The sequence below is a fragment of the Peromyscus maniculatus genome, chromosome 23 (assembly GCF_049852395.1).
Source record: "Peromyscus maniculatus bairdii isolate BWxNUB_F1_BW_parent chromosome 23, HU_Pman_BW_mat_3.1, whole genome shotgun sequence".
Taxonomy (NCBI): domain Eukaryota; kingdom Metazoa; phylum Chordata; class Mammalia; order Rodentia; family Cricetidae; genus Peromyscus; species Peromyscus maniculatus.
Genome location: NC_134874.1, coordinates 15152508 through 15173961, shown reverse-complemented (window position 1 = coordinate 15173961; position 21454 = coordinate 15152508). Strand labels below are relative to the sequence as shown.

General features: G+C 51.8%; 3 protein-coding genes across 4 annotated transcripts; 2 read left to right on the top strand and 1 right to left on the bottom strand.

Annotated features, from left to right (window-relative positions):
• The first annotated feature begins 10 nt into the window (after positions 1–10).
• LOC143270485 (uncharacterized) lies at positions 11–4187 on the top strand. Its single transcript, XM_076560611.1, has 2 exons — positions 11–2995; positions 3703–4187. The coding sequence occupies exon 2, from the start codon at positions 3707–3709 to the stop codon at positions 3839–3841; it is 135 nt and encodes a 44-aa protein (XP_076416726.1). The 5' UTR covers positions 11–2995; positions 3703–3706; the 3' UTR covers positions 3842–4187.
• Positions 4165–17635, top strand: Diablo (diablo IAP-binding mitochondrial protein). Of its 2 annotated transcripts, XM_006970719.4 has the most exons (6): positions 4165–4318; positions 5082–5208; positions 8493–8624; positions 10525–10635; positions 10760–10856; positions 16808–17635. In XM_006970719.4, exons 1-6 carry the CDS (start codon positions 4221–4223, stop codon positions 17002–17004), a joined length of 762 nt encoding a protein of 253 aa, XP_006970781.2. In that variant the 5' UTR covers positions 4165–4220; the 3' UTR covers positions 17005–17635. The 2 variants fall into 2 exon arrangements, with proteins under 2 accessions (XP_006970781.2, XP_076416725.1); XM_076560610.1 differs by lacking the exons at positions 4165–4318; positions 5082–5208 and adding an exon at positions 6975–8309.
• On the bottom strand, positions 15880–21323 carry B3gnt4 (UDP-GlcNAc:betaGal beta-1,3-N-acetylglucosaminyltransferase 4). The gene is made up of 2 exons (XM_076560609.1): positions 21096–21323; positions 15880–18942 (listed from the first exon to the last, which is right to left on the bottom strand). The coding sequence occupies exon 2, from the start codon at positions 18930–18932 to the stop codon at positions 17850–17852; it is 1083 nt and encodes a 360-aa protein (XP_076416724.1). The 5' UTR covers positions 18933–18942; positions 21096–21323; the 3' UTR covers positions 15880–17849.
• Between the last annotated feature and the right edge of the window lie 131 nt (positions 21324–21454).

Sequence of the window (21454 nt, the reverse complement as noted above, 5' to 3'; positions counted from 1 at the left end):
AATGAGATCTGGTGCCCTCTTCAGGCCTGCAGACAGAACATTGTATACATAATAAATAAATCTTCAAACAAACAAACAAAACAGGAATAAAGGGTGGCAAAGATAATGTTTGTTTCTCATGGAATTAATTTAGCCTTGATACTCAATATCTGGAGTGGTGGGGGGTGGGTGATTTCCAAACGGGAAACATCCCTGGCTCAGAACACTCTTTCAGGCTCTTGTTTTCCTAGGGAGTTGGTTTTACCATTGAGCCCCAGTAGGGCTTGTCTCAGCTGCCAGGGAATGCAGTCCACCTTGTCCTCACTGTTTTCCACTCCCGGGATTCGCTTCAAGTCTGGTCAAGCCTGCTTGGCTGGGGCGTTTGTCCAGAGACCAGATACCCGGCTGTAATCCCATGCGTCTGCATTTGTTTCTGAGTCTATATTGGCCTGCTCAGAGCATAGCAAGGTCAGCTCCAAACACATCCTCAGCAGAAGACTTTTTTAAAACCACACACTTGCTTCCTTTGTATACAAATAGAAAGTGGTGGTAATCATATATCATGCCCTTTGATGTCAGTTCATTTAGTACTCAAAGCTCTGTGTCTCTAAGAGTGTGCTCTAGCTGAAAAGGGGTGTGGGGACGGAACATTGATTCCTAGAGACGGGGGGTGGTTTACACCATGTCTGCACTTTGGTTGAGTCGGTTAGATGGACCATTTCGCTTCACCGGCCACCCTGATTAAAGACATCTACACAGACACTATTAATTACACGTCTTCTGTTGCCTTAAACCTAGACCCAAAGTGCTTTAACTGAATGGATTGTAGAGCAAGAGAGAATGGTCAAGGGAGGGAAGCTTGAAATGGGACGCTTCCTAAGAACCCGAAGGCCTCCTCATGAGCTCTAGTCCATTCCTGCTCTGTGTGCACTGGAGTCAGGGTATGATTGGTCATTGCATGCTGGTCCGCCTTGTTCTCAGTTATACATAAAAGGTTAGCTAAACTGGACACAGTGGCACACCTGTCCTGTGAGCATCAGCAGGCTGAGGCAGAGGGATTGAGAGTTCAAGGCCAGCTGGGTTATACATTGAGACACTGTCTCAAAAAAAAAAAAAAAAGAAAGAAAGAAAGAAAAAACCCCAACTGTGTGTGGGGGGAGGCGGGGGAATTCGTTTAACAGGTAATAGAGTGCTGCTGAGTACACATACGGCCCTGGGTTTAATCCTCAGAACCACATAGAGAAAAAGAAAAAGGCCCCGTGGCTTGACCCTAGGAGGAAATGTTTGTGGTCTGAGGAGTTAAATTCAAGCAACCATACTTCTGTTGTTGAGACAAGGTCTCCCTCTGTAGCCCGGGCTGGCCTTGAATTCAGTCCTTCTGGCCGAGGAAATTTTTAAACAGCAAATTGAACTACGTATCTGAAGCCGAGGGGAAGAGGGGCCATGATAAAAGATAGCCAAGCACAGGAACGCAGAATAGAGTTATCTCTAGGTTGTCGGGGTACTTTTAGCATCTGAATTTAGTCATAGGATGACAGAGGTGCCTTGTCAGGCGGTAGAAGGAAAAGACAGTATGTAAAATTTCTCCTTATTTATAAATGGATTAATGTGAATTTTATTCCATGTTGTAGTTCCTTATTATAGTTTATGTTGTGTGTGTGTGTGTGTGTGTGTGTGTGTGTGTGTGTGTATACATTCACACTCGCGGAAATCAGGGGACAGCTTTCAAGACGCTGGCTGTCCTTCCACCATGTGGGTCCTGGGGATCGAATTCGGGTAGTCAGGGCTGGTGGCAAGCTCCTTCACCTGCTGAGCCAGCTTGCCATCCCCCGGTAGGATTTCTGAGCTGTGGTTGCTCTGTTGTTATAAAACACCCCAGTTTGGCAGGTTTGTAGATGGTACAGAGTATAAGCCACATAACTGCCTTGAGGCATCCACTTGAAGGATGAGTGAGGAGGCAAGGGAGGTGTATTTCGAACAGCTTGGCCTCTCATCAGTCTTCACTCTGGTCTAGGTGATGGTATGTATCGCCGCCATCCTTCCCATCTTGTGATGAGGCAGGGCATGGGAGCCCTTCAGATGTCCAGTCCTCTGGGGGAGCAATTACCACTCCCTGGCTTCCTGAGCCGCGTGTTGACGTTCTGCCCCTGTTTTCGGGCAGGCTTCACCGAGGCAATGATTTGATAATAAGAGATCCTGATTAAATTAAGGGGCCATTTGCTTCTGGATGATGATGTTATGAAAGGCTTGACGTCCACACTGCCTGCTTTTCCAAAGGTCAAAACACAGTCTTCATAATCCAGTATAGGCAGAGGAGTAAGCTGCGTATTTGTGCTTGCTTTTCCCTCGTTCTTACATCGGGGAACGGGAAAGTGCTTTCCCTACCGGCTCCCTTGGTTGCCTCACTTCTGTAGTTGAACTTGGAAGTGGCTACACTGGTAATGAGTTTGCAAACTGCTAAACTCTGTAAATTAGGATCATGCACTCTGGGGCTCTCATCTGTGGTTCTCACATACACGTGTGCATGTTCACACTCGCCTTTCTTCAGACAGCAGCTTTCCCGTTAGTAAGACAGTTGTGGTTCTGCCCGGTCCCAGTCTCCTGACAGGGCTGCTCTCAGTTTTAGACACACTGGAAGGACAGCCCAGCTGGGGCGTTTAGACAGACAAGACAAGAAGGGGCTTGTGTACCCACTAGTGTACCGCCTGCGCAGCCCATCTAAGTCAGGAGCCTTGAAAACCGCTGATGCCTCATCCTGTAGACCGTGGAGGCGACACAGGCGGGCAGGGTTGCCAGTGCCCCGCCTGGCCTGGGATTGCCTGTGCACAGCTCCCCGGGAGCTCGGAAACCACACGGAGGTTGTAATTGGTCGATAGACCACACCTAGTTGTTGAGTGCTTCTGCTGCCTGAAGACCTCTCAGCCCTGCCCAGATCGCTGGAGTGTGCACAAGCCTACCCTCGCCAGACCAGAGGGAAGCTGTGGACGCTGTGGCGGAGTCGTGGAAACTTAGCCGAGTGAGTAAACGGGGAAGAGTGGGAAGCTAGAGGCTAGCATGGAGGGGCTCTGCCAGGCAAGGCAGCAGTGGAGATGAGCTGGGTTGTGACTCTTGGCATCTGAGGTGAAATTTGCAAGGATGGGGTGCGGAAAGCATGTATCGGGAAGGATGTGAGCCCAAGATCAGATTGGTATCCAATCATTTGGCACCCTTCGGTTTTAATCCTGACAGGCCGTAAGGCAAGCATGCACACACACACACACACACACACACACACACACACACACCCTTAAAGTCTACCATCGACAATCCTGGGGTCAGGAAAATGACGGAGGAAATAAGCAATGGCCTGCTGCTTCTCCTCCACGCCAAGGCAGGCCCACAGACAGGGCTGCAGCTTGAGGGAAGAGAAAATAAAGCTGTCCTCCACCAGCCCATTAGCGGCACCAACTGCATTAAAAATGCAAGAGATGGTAGCAAGAGAGGGCCTGTTTGGAGTCTAATGCAAAGTCGGGACCGAGAAAGGCCAGGCTCTTTTTCCCCTTTTGGAGCTCAGACGCCAGTGAGAGAGTGTGCGGGCAACTACTGCTTTAGAAGGCACTTGCTTTTTTTTTTTTTTTTTTAAAAAGTTCCGAACAGCACTTTGGGTTTCCTTGGCCTTGGGAGGGTGCTGTCCCGCCGCCGCCGCATGCACCCTGCGCGTGCTCAGGATCCACGTCTCTGCAGGGCGATGCCGTCCTGGTCCACCGTCCACGTGCTGCAGCTGCTGCGGGAGCTGCTGGCCTTCGTGCTCCTCAGCTACACGGTGCTCATCGGGGCGCTGCTGCTGGCCGGCTGGACCACCTACTTCCTGGTGCTGAAGTGACAGCGCCCGGGCCCAGGCTGGCCCCGCCCCCGCCCCGCCCCGCCCCGCCCCGCCCCGCCGCCACCCAGCACCTCCCCTAGGCTGAGCCCCTTCCCCTCTCCAGGCGCGGCCCCGCCCCGCCCCGCCCTGATCCCAGCCCACACCGCCCCGCGTTCCGGGGGCCGCGACCCCCGCTCCGCAGCCTCCCAGCCCCGGCGCCCGCCGCGTTCCGCGCCCGAGTCCGAGCGGTTGAACGCCAGGTGCGACCGTTAGAGCCGTTTCCGCAGCGCTCCCGCCCCGCCCCTCCCGCCCATCCAATCACCATTGCGTCCTCCGGAGGGGGCGTGGCCACGAAGCCCCGGGCTCCCTGGAGCCGGCCGCGCTCGCCCCGCTGCCCGCTATGCTGCGTCACTTCCGGCGTGTGCGTCCGGCGTCGGTCCGCCGCGGGATGGCGGCTCTGAGGAGTTGGACGTGCCGAAGCATCGCCTCCCTGTTCAGGTACGGCAGCGGCGGCCGAGGGCGGGAAGCGGCGGAGAGGAGCCGGGCCCCGCAGCGCCAGCCAGCGCGTCGGCCCCAGGCCGCGGGCCGCCGCGTCCCGCCTCCCTCCGAACTTGGAGGAGCGCACCCCCTCCGTCGCCCGTCGTCCATCACGGGCTCCTCCAAGCCCGGCTGCCTCTCTGGGGCCGTTGAGCCTCCAGTCAGCTCCGAGTGGCCCCGGGACACCGAGGGACAGACGGGTCACGGCGTTGGCTGCAGGCCTGGGCTGGCAGCGCCGGCTTAGCCCACGTCCCGGGAGACTCGGGCACCCGATCGATGCCAGCGGCGCCCTCCGGCTGCCGGCTCCCGGGCTTTGCTAGCAGGGACCATTGGAGACACCTGGAGCCGGGGCCCGGGGTCCAGAGCCAGATCCTGCGGGCCGGAGAGTTTTATCCCGGCGTCAGGTCGCTCAGCGGCTCCGAGGCAACTTTTAAACTTCTCCACCTAGTGGAAAGCACCCATGCGCATTTGCCTGTTGCAGCGCTTGCTGGCCCGGAACTCAAATCGCTTACCTCGGACTCCTGAGTGCTGAAATTAAAGGCTTGCCACCACCTCTGTCGGTTTCTGGGATTTAACAGGCCACCCTGTGGTTTATTTACTTATTTATTTTTGGAAGACCGCTGTTACTTCCTCATTTAGTTTCCTGCTTGGTCCAACTCCTGCACACCCAAGAGCCTTTTACAGATTGACTTGTGCTTTTAAAATTTTGACTTAATGTTTCCAGGTATGGACAGCGTGCTCCCGTCGTGGCTAACTCTAAGAGACGCTGTTTCTCAGAATTGATAAGACCGTGGCACAAAACTATGTTGGCTGGATTCGGCATGACCCTGTGTGCAGTTCCTATTGCTCAGGTATGGGACGGGCACGTGACTCTTTCCCATTTTAGTGAAGCTGCCATAGTTTGACAAGTGCGGCTTCCCATGATGCTGTGTGCACTGCGCTATACCGGCATCTTCTCAGAGTTGAGCATATTTCCCGATTTCCCTGCATCATGATGTTGTAGGAACAGTACTGTTTCCACTTCCTGCCCCTACTCCACCACCCCGAATTGAGGAACCAGTGAAAATCTGAGCATCAGTTGAATTGGGAAGTAGACCTTTATCCTTGTACCAAACACGGAAGTCGAAGATAAACTGCAAATGAGCTTCCCAAGCTCCAGAGGTTAAAAATATATTTCAAAAGAATTAAGAAGTGGGGTGGTAGGCTAAAACAGGGGAGGAGAAATCCTGTTTGTCTGAGAATGGGTGGCTGTTTCCTGGGAATTCATATGCCATTTTTTCTTTTCTTTTCTTTTTTTTTAATGGTTTAGTTTTCACTGAGGTAATCGTCAACTGTCAGTGGATGCACCCTCCAGTGCATCCACTGACTCTCCTCGGGACTGTGAGGAAGTTAGAGGTTGCTTGGTTGTCTCTGGCAACCGTCTTAGATCCCGCCCGCCAGTTCAGGCTAACTTACTTGAGGACATGTATAGGCATCCTGTCTTCAAGTGTAGGAGTGGGAGGATAGGTTAGTAGTGGAATGAGGAACTGGTTAGTAGGTGAGGCCAGATAGTTAGCCAGGAACCAAGTTCCGGTCACCTAGTCAGTACCTGGGGGTAAACAGCACTTCAAGATACATAAAGGACAGACTGAGTATGATAGTCTGTCAGCAGAAGTCTGTCACTGAGCAGAACTTCACTGAACGTTTCTGTGCCATACACTGGGGAGGTAAGAGGTTCTGGGTAGAAAACAAGCAAATGTAAGTTGAGTGTGGTGGTACATCCCTGTAATCCTAACACTGGGGAGGCTAAGGCAGGAAAAGCCTAACCTTGAGGTTAGCTTGTGTTAGTTACATCTTGAGATGTCTCAAAAAAGAAAACAAAAAAACACACAAAAAAAAAACGTGACAGTAGTGGCACATGCCTTTAGAGGCAGAGGCAGGCAAATCTGAGTTTGAGGCCAGCCTGGTCCAGGACGGCCAAGGCTACACAGAGAAACCCTGTCTCGAAAAACCAAAAGAAAGAAAGAAAAGTCAGCTGGTGATGTAATCTGAAGGAACTAGGGTGCAGTGTGATGGGACCCCTTCGTGTAAGGGTGATTCGAGACAGCTGCTCTGGGTAATGTGAGACTGCACCATGGTAAAGACCTAAGTAAGGGAGAAGCCTGCAGCAGAGGATTATGGGTAAAAGCCTGAAGCTGAATTTTGTGTGGTGTGCAGCAAAGCCAGGTGGGCCGAGTGGACCAAGGAACTGTTTAATGGGTGTGGTCACAGAGGTAACCAGGGGTCAGATACCAGGATTTGATTTTTGTGGATCATTGTGAGGCTTAAGATTCTATTCTGAACAGGCCACGAAGGGTTTGTTCTTGGACTATGATGATCTTGTATAGGTTTTTAAGGTCATTTATCTAAGGCGACTAAAGGGCTACGGTTACAATCTAGATGAAATGGTGGTCGTCAGACTGGCAGGCAGCAGAGGAGTGAGGGGGAATTGTCATTTGCTGGGACAGAGGAGTGGGTCTCCATAGCAAGAAAGTTACAGCGTGTACGCTGTAGTCAGTGAGAGCCCAGTGGAGCTATCAAGAGCAGCTGGAAGGAAAACGGTGTTTTGTTTTGTTTTTTAAATCACGGGTTATGTGCTTTAGAAAAGAGCTAGATAAGAAACCAGCAAGCTCACTTCAGCAAAACAGTCCTGATACTTTTGTATCCATTTACTGCAAGTACTTTTAACACCTGAGGCTAGTTAACACCCCATCTGTCTCATTTCAGCTGTCATCTGCATGAACCTCAGCTCTAAAGTGTCCACTTGAACTGACAATACGGCCCTCTTAAAGTGACATTTATTTTGTGTGGTGGGTGACCATCAGGACAGCTGCAAGGGTTGGCTCTGGGGGTGAACGGCAGCCGAGTGCCTTCTTAGCAGCTGAGCCCCCTGTGTTCTCTGTTTTTCTCTGAGAGTTGTGGGGTTTGCCCGCTTCTCTGCATCCCGGGTACTCATCAGTTCTGGGCCACAGGACTAGAGCTCTGCAGTCACGCTCCTGCAGCAGCCTCTGCTCTTCCAAGCTCCCACGACTCCATTACATGCTACGGACAGAGCCAGGCTGTATCCAGTTCGGCCTGCACCCCGGGACCCTAACCAGCCTCCTTTCTCTGTGCCCACCGGCCTTTCGGTCCCTTCCTTCCAAGGACCTCAGAGTCTTAGCTCATCCAGGACCAAGTCCGTCCCTTTAGACCCTTCCTCAGTTTTGTTCACAGGTTTCGGAGAAAGTCTGCTTTGAGGTTTAACTAGGGATGTGATTTCTAGGAAAAGTTACCTGACTGTTCTGTGCGTGGATTCCATCATCTGTAAAAAGTAGTGGGGCCCACACCGGAAATGAGTGAAAACACATTGTAAAGTTAGCATGTTACACTCAGGTTTTCAAGGTGCTATCTCAACATTTCCCTTATGAGCAGAGTTGTCCATCTGTGTACTCTTCAGTTTGAGGTATGTATGAAATGTAGATATGATGAAATCCTTGATTTAGTCACGTATTAAAAAAAACTTTCATAGTCATGCTGCTTTTAACAGTTATTCTGGGCTTTTACACTCCATGCAGCAAAACCAAGACAGTAAGTAGATGACAGAGCAGTTGGTTTTGAGACAGCAAGGTCTCTGTCGAGGAGGAAGAAAGGTTATTTAGCTGATGAGCCACAGGTTTTTTAGTTTGCGTGGCCAAAACCCATCACTCTGATGTAGGGTTCTAGTGATTTTTGTTTCTCAGTGTAAGAGCTGAGGTTATAGTGAAGAGTTCGTCCCTGCCACCAAGCATTCTACTCAGTCTTCTCAGGTTCTCTTCCCACGTCCACCCATTCACGGTCAGACTCCGTGCAGTTCACATCGGATCTCTGAGGTCTTCCTGCTAATGATACCTCAACACGGGCTTGGTAGTTTTCTGTGTGACTCCAGCCACAGCTCCCTTGACACTCCGTTTTCTAGGTGAGTGAGAGTGGAGAGAAAGAAACCTCACCCTGAGATGATGTCCCAAATGAAAGCCTGAAAAGTTACCCCAAAGAAGTGTGCTGCTGTAGGTTCATACACACAAAGCGCAGGGGGATCTGAGACCATCGAGTCTTCATCTTAAGCTTTATTCAGGTTGGAAATCATCTGTTTGTCTTTCAGAAATCGGAGCCTCACTCTCTTAGTAACGAAGCACTAATGAGGAGGGCTGTGTCTTTGGTGACCGATAGCACCTCCACCTTTCTGTCCCAAACCACGTACGCTCTGATCGAAGCAATCACCGAGTATACGAAGGTACGGCTCGTTTTTAAAAAAATAGTTTATTTAACCTTATTTTATGTGCATTGGTGTAAGGATGTCAGATGCCATGGAACTGGAGTTACAGATAGTTGTGAACTGCCATGTGGGTGCTGGGAATTGAACCCGGGTCCTCTGGAAGAGCAGCCAGTGCTCTTAACCGCTGGGCCATCTCTCCAGCCCAGTAGGGTTCCTTTTGTGCAGTTTTGGTTTTGGTTTTCAGTGTGAAGAGGTGGAACCCAGAGGTTTATGATGCCAGGCAAATGCTCTTCTACAGAGCTGCACTCCCACTCCCTCTGGAGCACTGATCTGCTGAACCAGCAGTTTGCAAACTATGCTCACAACCATATCTAGTCTGATAGCTGCTGCGTTTGTAATGTATTGGAACTCGGCAAGCCTTAGGTTTAAGTAGCTTTAGCAGAGGTCATAAGGCTCTTGAGCCTCAACTTTTAAAAAAGATGTTGCTGAGGCTGGGTTTTTGTGGTGGCTCCTTTAGAGTGCTTGCCTTGGGTGTATTCGCAACAACATGGTGATGCACACACATGATCCAGCACTGGGGAGGTAGAGGCAGGAGGATGAAGGTCAAGGCAGATAGCCTAGTACCTAAAATAGCTCATCTGGTTCACTAGGGTTCAAAGAGGTCCGTGATACATACAGTCACCTCCCAGCAGGCAGCGGGCAGCGGTCCCTGGCTCCAGCCCTAGCTGCTCTGGAGGAGGATTGTCTGGGAACCATCTTGGGCAGCAGCACATTAAGCAGGACAGTCTTCAAGTCACCTCTGCGTTTCTTTCTCTCTGCATCTGCCTGGACTGCCAGCAACACTTACGGTTGTTTGGTTTCAAGGCAGGGTTTCTCTGTGTAGCCCTGGCTGTCCTGGAACTCACTCTGTAGACTAGGCTGGCCTCCAACTCACAGAGCTCCGTCTGCCTCGCCTCCCGAGTGCTGGGATTAAAGGCGTGCACCACCACCGCCCGGAAAGTTTTAGTTTTTTTTGGTGACAGAGTTCACAGTATAGCTCTGGAACTTACTATGTAGATCAGGCTGGCCTCAAATTCAGAGATTCTGTTGCTAATGAAAATTTTAAAAGGCAGGCTTGTGTGTGACCCTAGCACTCAGGAGGCAGAGGCAGGTAGATCTCTGAATTCTAGGCAGGCCTAGTTGACATAGTGAGAGCCTGTCTCAAAAACAATACAACAAATGTAACTGATGTCCCTGGCGATGCCTCTGTCTCTTGCACTGGTACAGCTCAGTGAGGCATAGGGATGAAGAGCCAGTTGACCGTAATGGGGTTTTTATTTATGTGCATGTGTTGGAGTGCAGGCCCAGGGAGGTGCCCAGGGAGGCTGGGGTGGGCCTTCTTGAGCTGGAATCATAGGTGGTTAGTTATGAGCTGTCCATATGTCCTGCACTCTGGAAACGGAACTCTGCAAGAGCTTGTAACAGAGTCAGCCTCCCCCTCCTCCCTCTCATTTGAATGTCTGAGGCAGGAAAACAGGGCTGCCCACTGGCAGTTCTGAGGACTGTAATCCATGACACTCAAGGGCTGATCTTGGCCTATATGTGTGTCTTTGTGAGGGTGTGATCCCCTAGAACTGGAGTTACAGACAGTTGTGAGCTGCTGTGTCGGTGCTGGGAATTGAACTCAGGACCTCTGGAAGAGCAGCCAGTGCTCTTAACCACTGAGCCATCTCTCCACCCCAATCCTTATATGCTTGAGACAGTCTCAATATGTAGCTCAGGCTAGCCTTGAACTTGCAATCCTCCTGGCCACATCCTGAGTGCTGAGATCACATATATGCACTACCACCCCAGGACTTTGTTTTCTGAAGGTGTGACTGTCACTAATCCTTCCAGTGTGCCTCACTTAATTACACACTCATTTATTCTGTGTTCGTAGGCTGTTTATACGTTAGCATCTCTGTATCGACAGTATACAAGTTTACTTGGGAAAATGAATTCCCAGGAGGAAGATGAAGTGTGGCAGGTGATTATAGGAGCCAGAGTTGAGGTGAGCACACACACGTGTCAGTCATTTCCATGTAACGGTCTTCACTGTGGCGTCTGAACTGTTACCCTGAGAGTGACTGTGTTAACTCCTTCATGGTCTCTGGAGCTCTTTTCTGAACTTACAGATGACTTCAAAACAGCAGGAATACTTGAAGCTGGAAACCACTTGGATGACTGCAGTAGGCCTTTCAGAGATGGCCGCGGAGGCTGCCTATCAAACTGGTAGGTAAAGGCTGGGTTCTTTGTGTGTGTGCTTTTTACTTTGAGTTTAGTTGTTAAATGAGGACGATTGATGATATCTTTTAGAGCAGTGGTTCTCAACCCTTGAACTTAGTGCTTCATGTCATGGTAACCCCCAAACATAAATTTTTTGTTGCAACTTCATAAATTTAATTTGCTACTGTTATGAATCGTAATGTAAATATTTGATATTCAGGATTTCTGATATGTGTGCTTCCCCCCCCCCCAAAGGGGTTGAGAACCACTGGTTTAGAGGTTTTCCCCATTTCTATGTTTTGAAACATGGTCTTGTTATATAGCCTTGGCTCGCCTCAAACTCACTATATGTAGAACAGGCTGGTCTCGCCCTCCCCAGTGGCAGACCGGGTTGCCACGTCAAGCTTTAACATTTTATTTGCATTCGTGGATGTCGGGCTGCGAGTGTCTAGAAGAGTAACTAGTAAAGCCGCCGCTGTCCAGAGGTGTGTACATCATAAGTGCGTATGGACCTTTAAATAATGAGACCGCAGACATGAAGCTAGAGCGTGTCTGCGCAGGCTCAGGGGCGGCACTTCATACACATGGAGCTAGAATTGTCACTCCCAGGCCAGTTAGGAGTGACCAGACTGAAACTGAGCCTTTGTTTTTCCTGTATGCAAATGTTAGAGCTGGATATGGTGGCTCATGCCTATAACCCTAGCACTTTGGAGGCTGAGGCAGGAGATGTCTGTGAATCTGAAACTAGCCTGGGATACATAGTAAGACTTGTCTCAGGAAAAAACAAAACAAAAACACAAGTTAACATCCTGGAAATGGGGAACCCTGGAGCTCGGGGCCAGAGCTCTGTTTTCTTACTAATGCCCTACACAAAAAACATAGCTGTTTTCCTTTCTGTACCAAGGTGAGATTTTACTGTTGGTGTCTATCCAGTGGACCTACGAGAAAAGATTAAATGTTCAACATCTAATCTGATCCAGTCCCAAACCAGATGTGTACTTTTTCTCCTAGCAGGATATCAGATTGAGGCTTATAGCATTAAGTCCTAATATCGATTTTTTTTTTTTTTTTAAGTAGTGAGGTGATTTTATTTTGAGGGAAATGTTGAGACCGAGTCTCACTCTGCATCCCAAGCCAGCCTTAAGGCTGCAATGATCCTCCTGCCTCAGCCTCCTGAGTGCTAGGGTTATGGGCATGAGCCACCATTCCCCGCAGGTTGTTTGGAAAGTCGGTGCTGCATAATCATATTTTCTGCTCTGCTGGGGAAGAACTGAAACTTGAGAAGGGGAGCGTGAGAGCAGGCATTGTGGGAGTGAGTGGCTCACCAGATGTGGGCAGCTCCCGAGGAAGTGCCAAGCACTGCATCAGGCGCCTCCCGGGGTCCCCACACTCCCTGTGGGAGCACTCCTGGAAAAATGTCTGTTCAAAAGTGTCATACTCCTGGAAGGTACTAGAAGGAGGAATTAGAACCAGGCAGGAGTAGATGCAAGATCATTGATAGACTGAAGTTTTATATTTGATTAAACAGACTTCCCAGCTGCCTCCACTTCTGGAAATACTACTCATGAGTCAAGTTTGAAAGCAGAAACTTACTTTTCTAAAACTTGGATAAGTTTGACTGTAAAAAGTAGTGGGCTAGAGAGATGGCTCAGCAGTTAGGAGCACTGGCTGCTCTTCCAGAGGACCCAGGTTCAATTCCCAGCACCCACATGGTGGCTCACAACCATCTGTAATGAGACCTGATGTCCTCTTCTGGCATAAAGATGTACATGCAGATAGAGCACTCATACGTAATAAATAAATCTTTAAAAAAAGGTAGTGGGGAAATGAAAGCACGCAAAGCTTTTTTGAGAAGTAATAGTACTGATTTCACACACTACAAAGAGAATTGGGAGAAGGGGACAGAAAACGTGGTGGATTGAGTTGAGGCAGAAAATGACAAAGTCTGACCAGCTGGGTGGCCGCCCGCGCCCGCCTTTAATCCCAGCACTTGGGAGGCAGAGGCAGGCGGATCTCTGAGTTCAAGGCCAGCCTGGTCTACAGACTGAGATCCAGGACAGCCAGGGTGACACAAAGAAACCTTAACAGGCTGTGCCAGAAAAATAATTCTAGGGCTAGCAAGACGGCTCAGCTGGTTAAGGCACTTGCCACCACTAATGACCTGAGTTCAGTTTCTGGAACCCACACAGTAGAAAGGATTCCTAGAAGTTGTCCTCTGATCTTGGCCTGTACACTGTGGTATACACACGTGCTCCCACATGAGTATGAAAAAGTTGTAAACAGAAGACACCTGAAACAATATAGCACAGAAAGATGGAAATTATGAAAAGAAAAACTCAGCTACTTATAGAAGCTAACAGCGCTGTCAGAGAGGGAACTGAAGAACAGATTACAGGTGAGATGAGCTTTGCATCTTCAAGATCTTGGTGAGGCAGGGGCTCTCAGTCAGCTTAGAGTTCACCAATGTGGTTGGTGTCACGAGCCAGTTTGCTCTGGGAGATTGGCTCTCCCATCTGTCTTCCAAGGCTGGAATTACAGCTGGCCTTCCTGCCCACCCCACACTTACATGGGTTCTGGGGATCCGAACTCTGGTCCTGGTCCTCGAATTTGGGTGTCAAGTGGTTAACCACTGAGCCATCCCACCAAGATTAATATTCAATTTACACACACACAGACACACACACACACATACACACACACAGTGTTGACCTGCCTCCTGCAAATACAATGCAGTTAACAACATAGGAAGATTGGTTGTTGTACCACTGATGTCAGTCACTTCCTGGAAATTGTCATGCATTGTCCTCAGCCCACTTCCTACATTCCTGCTCTGTGAAGTGTAAACATGCTTTCTGGGGTAGCAGTGTAGCTCAGTGGTAATGCCTTGGCTTTCTTTCTTCTTTTTTTTTTTTTTTTTTTTTTTGAGTCAGGGTTTTTCTGTGTAGCCCTGGCTGTCCTGGATCTTGCTATGTAGACCAGGCTGGCCTTGAACTCAGAAATCACCTGCCTCTGCCTCACGGGTGCTAGGATTAAAGGCGTGTGTCACCAAGCCCAGCAGAGCAGAGGCCCTGGGTTTCTTGACCCCTCAAAAAAATAAAAGCCTGACTCTTCAGAATCTCAAGCTAGGGGCAGGAGAGATGGCTCTGTGATTAAGAGTGCTTGCTGCTCTTCCGAGGACCCTCTTCCGGCCTCCAGGGTACCTCATACCATGTGGCATCCACTCACATGACAATCGAATTATTTAAAAACAGTCCCAAGCTAAAGGAGGGATAAATAGAAATGTGTGAGTATTCAGAGCCTGAGAACAAGTCCAGTCTGTCACACACAGGGGACTTAGGAAGGAGCTCCTGGGGCTGACAAGCTGCCTCAGGTGTCTGCAGCACAGCATGGGACCCAGTGAAAATCCCAGGGGTGGTGGAACACAGCTGTAACCCCAGAATGAGGAAGGCAGGGACACAAGAGAATCCCTGGAGCTCGCCAGCCAGCCTAACCAGTTAATGGGCATCAGGTTCAGTGAGAAACCCTGTCAAAATAATATGGAAAACTTAGTTAGCATACCCGTTTCGACCTCTTGACCTCCACACATGATACATGCCTGTAATCACCAGCACCTGAGGTGGACTTGGGGAGATCAGTAGTTTGAGGCTAGCCTGGGCTATGTGAGATATGTGTATCCTCCACAGATACAAGTAGTCCATGGGGGATTATGCCTATAAAGTATGTCTCATAAATATATGAATGGTAGGTTATCTTTGCTGGAGTGGGTAAATTAGACAAAAAGTGGGCTTAGGGGCTGGTGAGAGAAGGTACTGATTGATGACCTGAGTTTGAGCCTCAAGACTATAGGCACAGCCAGCTACTAAATAAATTAATAAAAGCATGAACTATGAAAAGCAAGTCCAAGAAATCAGGCAAAAGAAAACATTTGAACATAAGTAACTAGGCACAGTCTGAAAGACAAAAGTGGATGAGAGGGGTGGATGACTTGAGGAGGGAGCCGGTATCTGGACTGGTTTTGGGTTGTTAGTCTCGGAAAGGAGGCACTGTGGCCTAGCATCACACTGGTGATGCTTTCCAATAGAGGAACATCACTGTGAACCTAATGCAGGGAGATGTGGAGGAAGTGGCTCTGCCTGTTTACAAGGTGCTGCTTCCAGTCATTGCAGGGATAGAGTGTTACCATCACTCCAGCAGTTCTGGGGGAGGGGGGAGCTCGGGATGTAGAATGAAGAGATCATTGTTGCCGAAAAGATCTTGGAAGGTTCCGTAACTCTTGGCTTAGGGATCGGGCTTCAAGTCCCCGGGTTTGCCGAGCACACTGTCGTGCTTTGTAGCCCCTCTGACGCACACGGATGCAGGGTCAGAACCCCAGGAGCTGGCTGTGCATCGAGCTGGAAACTTGAGTTCTTCTGTTTACACAGCACCACAGGAAATGGAGAAAGCAGGCTGTTGAGATAACTCGGCAAATAAAGGCTCCTGCCACCAAGCCTGACCACCTGAATTCAGTCCCTGGGCCCAAATGGTGTTAAAAAGAGAACTGGGCCGGGCGGTGGTGGCGCACGCCTTTAATCCCAGCACTCGGGAGGCAGAGGCAGGCGGATCTCTGTGAGTTCGAGGCCAGCCTGGGCTACCAAGTGAGTTCCAGGAAAGGCGCAAAGCTACGCAGAGAAACCCTGTCTCGAAAAACCAAAAAAAAAAAAAAAAACTCTAAAAAGAGAACTGGGGTAGCACTCGGGAGGCAGAGGCAGGCAGATCTCTGTGAGTTTGAGGTCAGCCTGGGCTACAGAGTTCCTGGACAGCGAGGGTTACACGGGGAAATGGTGGGGGGTGGGGGAGCTGTCTGGCTTCTACTAGATGACCTCTGGCTTCCACATGTACAACATCCTCCACCTTGAACCAGAAGAAATTAGTGCCATCTAACAGATCCATAGCTAAGAACTAGACAGCATGTCAACCTAACACGTGATCTGGGTACGCAGGTGTTTGCTTTCTCCTAAGAGACAAATGTTAAATATAAACATCACCCAAAGACCATATAAAATCTTTACATAAATCCAAAATAGGTTGAAGAACTAAGGAATCCATAGAAGTAGTAATAATGAAAATTGAAATTACATTCAAAGATGGACACCAAGCCCAGGTTATTGGGGGGGAAGAGTTAAATCTTCAAAACTAAAATTCCAGGTTGAAGATATGGCTCCGTGGCCAACATGCTTCTGCAGACATGAGGCCCCAGGTTCAGATCTCTAGCGCCCATGCAGAAACAAGCTGGGGATGGTACACACTGCAGGACATGCACTGTTCTGGGAGTGGGGTCCCTCTTCTCTCCTGAGGGCTTGCCTGGCTAGCCAGAGTAGCCTAATCACCAAACCCTAAGTGAGGCCAGAGACCCTTAAAAAACCCACACTGCCAATGTGCAGGAAGTGCTGACGAGCCCGTGGTAATTGTATGAGGGCAGCACAGCACCAAACTAACAGGTGAATGGGACTGACTGACTGCTAAACTGAGCTGCAAGTCACATTTGGGCATTCGCGCACGTGCACACACACACATCCCATAATGTTCAAATGAAGCACCTACCTGGGTATAAGAGTGCACCTTATGAGGAAGACAGAAGCACTTGGCTTGGGCTGTATGGGGAGACCCCAGTTGTTTTAACAGTTTGGTACGTGTGTCTGTGGGTGTCTGTGCATGTGGGTGCTCACAGATTCTAGAACAGGGCATCAGCTCCCCTGGAGCTCAGATTACAGGTGGTTGGGAGCCACCCAATGTGGGGTACTCCCCGTCTTGGGTCCTCTGGAGCAGCAAGCTCTCTTGACCACTGAGTCATCTCTTGAAAAGCAGCAAGATGCAGGCCTGACCTCAGAGCAGGACATCAGGGCAGGTGAGCTCATGAGGGCTGCTTGGGCCTGCCTTCCCTGCCTTCCTGTGGTCTCAGTGCACCGTCTTCTCGACAGGAGCCGATCAGGCCTCTATAACGGCCAGGAATCACATCCAGCTGGTGAAGTCGCAGGTGCAGGAGGTGCGCCAGCTCTCCCAGAAAGCCGAAACCAAGCTGGCTGAGGCGCAGACCGAGGAGTTGCACCAGAAAACCCAGGAAGCTGTAGACGAGAGGGCTGACCAGGAAGAGGAGGCCTACCTGCGTGAAGATTGAGGGCTTGAGCCCACCCCCCTGTCTGCCCCTCAGTGGGAAAGCGGGAGTCGGCACCCACATAGTGTTGCCCCAACTCTGCGGAGACAACAGGCTCGGCCCTCGCCAGGCAGACCGGAAGCCTTTTGTGAGCGGTCCCTCTGCTCTCAGCCTCTGTGGGCCTGGTTCTTAGCCCTTGACGTGGTTCGTTCAACACTGTCCCACTCAGCACCTCTCGTGCCAATCTTACCTCACTCCCAAAGCAGTTCACCAACCTGGGCCCGAGGAGGAGGGGTCTTTTCTGCTACACCCTTAAGTTCAATCGCTGTTTAGCTCGTTTTTTTAGTATTACTCAGATTTTCAAGTATAATTTAAATGTTTGCTCCAGAGGAGGGAGCCTGTCTGGTTTCTAAGATTTATGTTTAGAATGTCCTTTGTCCCTGTGAGCACAGCTCAGCTAGGGAGTTTCTCAGCATGACAGTGTTCACCTGGTGCTCCCCACAGGGCTTTTCCAACACACACACACACACACACACACACACACACACACACACACACACACTGCTTGTTCGCTCCTTCCAGAGTTTCTCCACTGTGTCCAAAGGAAGAGAAGTTTGATGTTTGCATTAAAAAAAAAAAAGTCTTTGTGGCCGTCCTGCCGTCTTTCCTTCACTGCCTAGGTGGTGGGAGTTGTGGGGGTCCTGGCCTTCTGGCAGCATCCACTCCCATTCAGCACATGCTCCACAAGTTTGCTGGGTTGCAGCACTTTGAACCAGGAAAGGTGGGTGGCATTGTAAAAATGAGTTCATTTCCTGCGGACCAGCAGGGACCTGATCTATTTCTCCTGGTACAGGAAGTCAGCAGCCACGCTAAAGCTGTGGCTCAACCCACCCCTCAGGGCTGGGCTTGGGGGTCGCTGCACATTTGAGGCCCTCATCTGTCACCAGTGCCCACATGACCCACATCTCCAGGGGGCTGAGACGGTGCACCAGAAGGAGTCCTCTGTACAAGCAGGGGTCCCAGGAGTTGGGGGGCTGTTGGATTCCAAATGTCTTGAAGCCAGCATGGTGTGTGGGGCTCACCCCCAGCTTCTGCAGGCACATCCCCACAAAGACATCATCAATGGGGAAGAGTTCTGCCTTTTCCATGGCTGTGTGAAGACGCCTCACAGTAGCCTGGGACATAACATAGCCACCTCCTCCTGCATAAGGTGGGTAGTGGCGGGCCCTGTACATGGAGAATGGGATGAAGTATTTGACCTTGGTGTTCCTGTTGGGCCGGGCCTGGTGGATGACATCGCCCACTAAGAGGTCCTGGGCGGGATCCCGGCCCTCCAGGAACTCGAGCACATTGGGGACATGGATGAAGACGTCATCGTCCCCCTTCAGTATGAAGTGGGCCTGTGTGCAGGCGGCCGCCATCCAGCGCTGCACATGCAGCTCCTTGAGGGTCAGGTTGAAGAAGTCCTCCTCAAAGTCCCACTGCAGGATGTCATCGAACTGCCAGCTCTCATAGGCCAGCAGCTGGGCGGGGGGTACAGGCCCTGCTACCCCCAGGAGGAACACCAGCTTCACCTGCCGGCCCCTGACCCAACTCCCAGCCCGGCCCCAAGTGCTTCTAATGGCCGCACGCTGCTCGACATGACCAGGCTGTGACTTGATGACCAGGAGCAGGAAGGTGTCCCTGGCACACTCGGAAGGCTCCAGCAAGGTGGAGAAGTTCCGGCAGTGTCGATAGGTTAAGAAGAGGCGGTGGCGGCTGGGCAGGGACAGGGAGGCCTTAGCAACTGCTGGGTTGGGTGAGCACTGGCTGTGCCAGGGCCTTGGCAGTGCCCTGGAGTGCTGGTGGGCCTTGGGGCTCCCTGCTGGCGTGGGCTCCTTCAGGAAGAGCGGGCAGCAGAGCAGCCATGCCACAAGGCTGCAGAACAGCCCGCAGCCCAGCCTGCGCAGCATAGTTGAGGCCCTGCCGGGAGAAAGCATCTGAGCTGGGCTCACACGGCCCTGGTTTGGGGAGCAGAGTGAGCTACCTGCAACCCCTCAGCAAAGTCCTTGCCCGACTCTGGGACCTGTGTCTTGGTTTTTCAAAACAGAGTCTCGTTTTTGAGTAGTCTAGCCTGACCTTGCTCGCCTCAGCCTCCCCAAGGGCTGCGATTATGGGCATGAGTCGATTTGCACAGGTCTCCCCTGGAGGAAAGACGAGAAACACCTGCCTTCCAGGTGCTGCCCTCTTGGCAGGGCTGGGCAGCCAGCATCTCCCTCCCACGTGGCCTGTAGCTGTCGTAAAGCTGAGACATAATAAACACACGGAATCTTAGGGAAAATAGATTAGCTTCAGTCTTGTGTCACATGTATTATAAGCCTTAAACCTAACGTTCTGAGCTTTCCAGACTCACAACCGTTGAACCAAAGCCTAGAGTGAGCCTGGCCTCTGGCAGGTCCTGTATTGAGTTTCTGGGTGATACAACCCGACACACCAGAGTCCCAGGCCCCTTGGGCGAGGGAACTTCCTAACAGGGCAACAGGCCATGGTGGTTCACAGCACAAAGTGACAGCTTGAAAGGTTGGGGGAGGGGCAGGTCTCACCCAAGGAACTACAGCTTGGGCTACATGCCACCCTCCCTTTTCTCTAGAGTTCCGGATCACGAAGTCTTAGAGTGACCCAAAGATAAATGGTATTCACCGGAGTAGCCTTCGGTAACACAGCTCACCCTTACTTCCCATCCTTACTGTCTTTTGTCCCTCCAGGTGTGGCCCAGCCTTGTCTTGCACCCTGCCTAATAAGTTTTCTGATTCCCCCACCCACCCCCAGGCAGGATCCCATGCCCTCAATAACCTCAACCCTGCTGTTTAGCCACAGATGTTAAACATCTGACCGTCCCGCCCCCACCTCGACAGTGCTGGGACCATAGGCAGGTTATGTGGTGCTGGGAGGCAGGCATGCTGCAACTGAGCCACACCCCCAGGCCCCACACAGGTCTGCCTCCTTCCCCTGGAGCGTGGAGCCACAGCCAGAGCCAGCTCCACACCTACACATGGGGTCCCGAGTCACAGGTGTGACAGCCAAATCTCTGAATACACATCACCGCATCTTTCCCATTCTTCTGTTCAAACCGTCTCTCTGGGTCAGCCTCGCCCCCGTTGTCCTTAGAGATGTCCAGAGCATCTCTCCTAGCATCCCTAGTGTTAGCCAAGCAGCTAGGAACACCCTGACAGGCATGAGATAGCCCAGACAATGCTAATGAAGTGACTAAGGAAAGGTTACAAGACCTTGGGACATTTGAACAAGTGCTTGAAGCCCGGGAGCAAAAAGTGACAGGCTGAGAGAGCAGCCAAGCTCCGGGCTGGAGCAGGAGCCACGCAGACAATCTGAAGATGAGGAGAGCATATGGGGGGTGGGAGGTGGGGGGTGGGGGGGCTAGAGCACTGCTCATTAGAGAGAGCTGGGGATGCCCCACAAGGCGGAGGAGCAACACCTGCGGGTGGAGTCCAGGACTAAATACGTGCCTATGGTTTTAATGTCATTCTTGCTGTGGCTTAGGTTTCAGGATGTGAAAGACCTGGGGGGGCGGGGGCGGGAGGGGGCCGAGGCTGCTAGAAAGCTCTTAGGCTGCAAAGCGGGGCTGGACCTCGCGGAGATGTGGGGGCCCGGGGAGCCGTAACTGCTCCAGGATCTCAGGTGTGCGAAATGGATCGCGGCTGTGCCAAGTCCGCTGCCGTCCGCGCCGCTCACCTCGCGAGGGGCGCTCTGGTTTCTCCCTTGACCTGGTAGCCCCCTCCCACGCCGCAGCACCCCACGCCCACCCAAAGTCCCCGAAAAGCCCACTTCCCTGTCCGAATCTCCGTCCCGCGGGGCCGGATCCTCCCACCGTACCACTCGCCCCGGGTTCCGCGCGCCCTCGCCCTGGGGGTGTCGGCAGCCTCAGGGCCCGGGTCAGCTCCATTCTTTCCGCCTGCAGCGCGGTGCGTCCGGGCAAACGCCCGGAGCAGACCCGAGACCGAGGGGCGACAGAAAGCCCGGGCAGCAGAGGCGCCCGCAGGGTGCGGTCCCCGTCCCTCCCGGTAACGGGATCCGGGTGCCGCAGGCTGCGTGACCTCACGCCCCCACCCAAGACCTACCTAAGCTCCCGTGGGGACCGCGCGCCTGCAGAGCCTGCGCGGCTTCTCACCGTGTGCGCTAGGTAACCCTGCTGGGCGGGGCTTCAGGGGCGGGGCCCCGGGCTTCGGGGGCGGGGCCCAGGCGAAGGCGGAGCTCCGGGGGGAGGAGCAATACGCGGGGGCGGGGCTCCAAATGGAGCAATAGCGAGACTCTTCTGGGCGGGACGCCAGGGGGCGGGGCCACGTGGAAGGGCGGGGTTCCCGGCGGGGGCGGAGCCCGAGGCCCCGCCCCACCATGCTCTCCGTCCGCGGTTGCCTCGGTGCATCGGTAGCCGCTGCAGCGCTCCTCGCCACGCCCCTTTCCCCAGATCAGCCGCTAC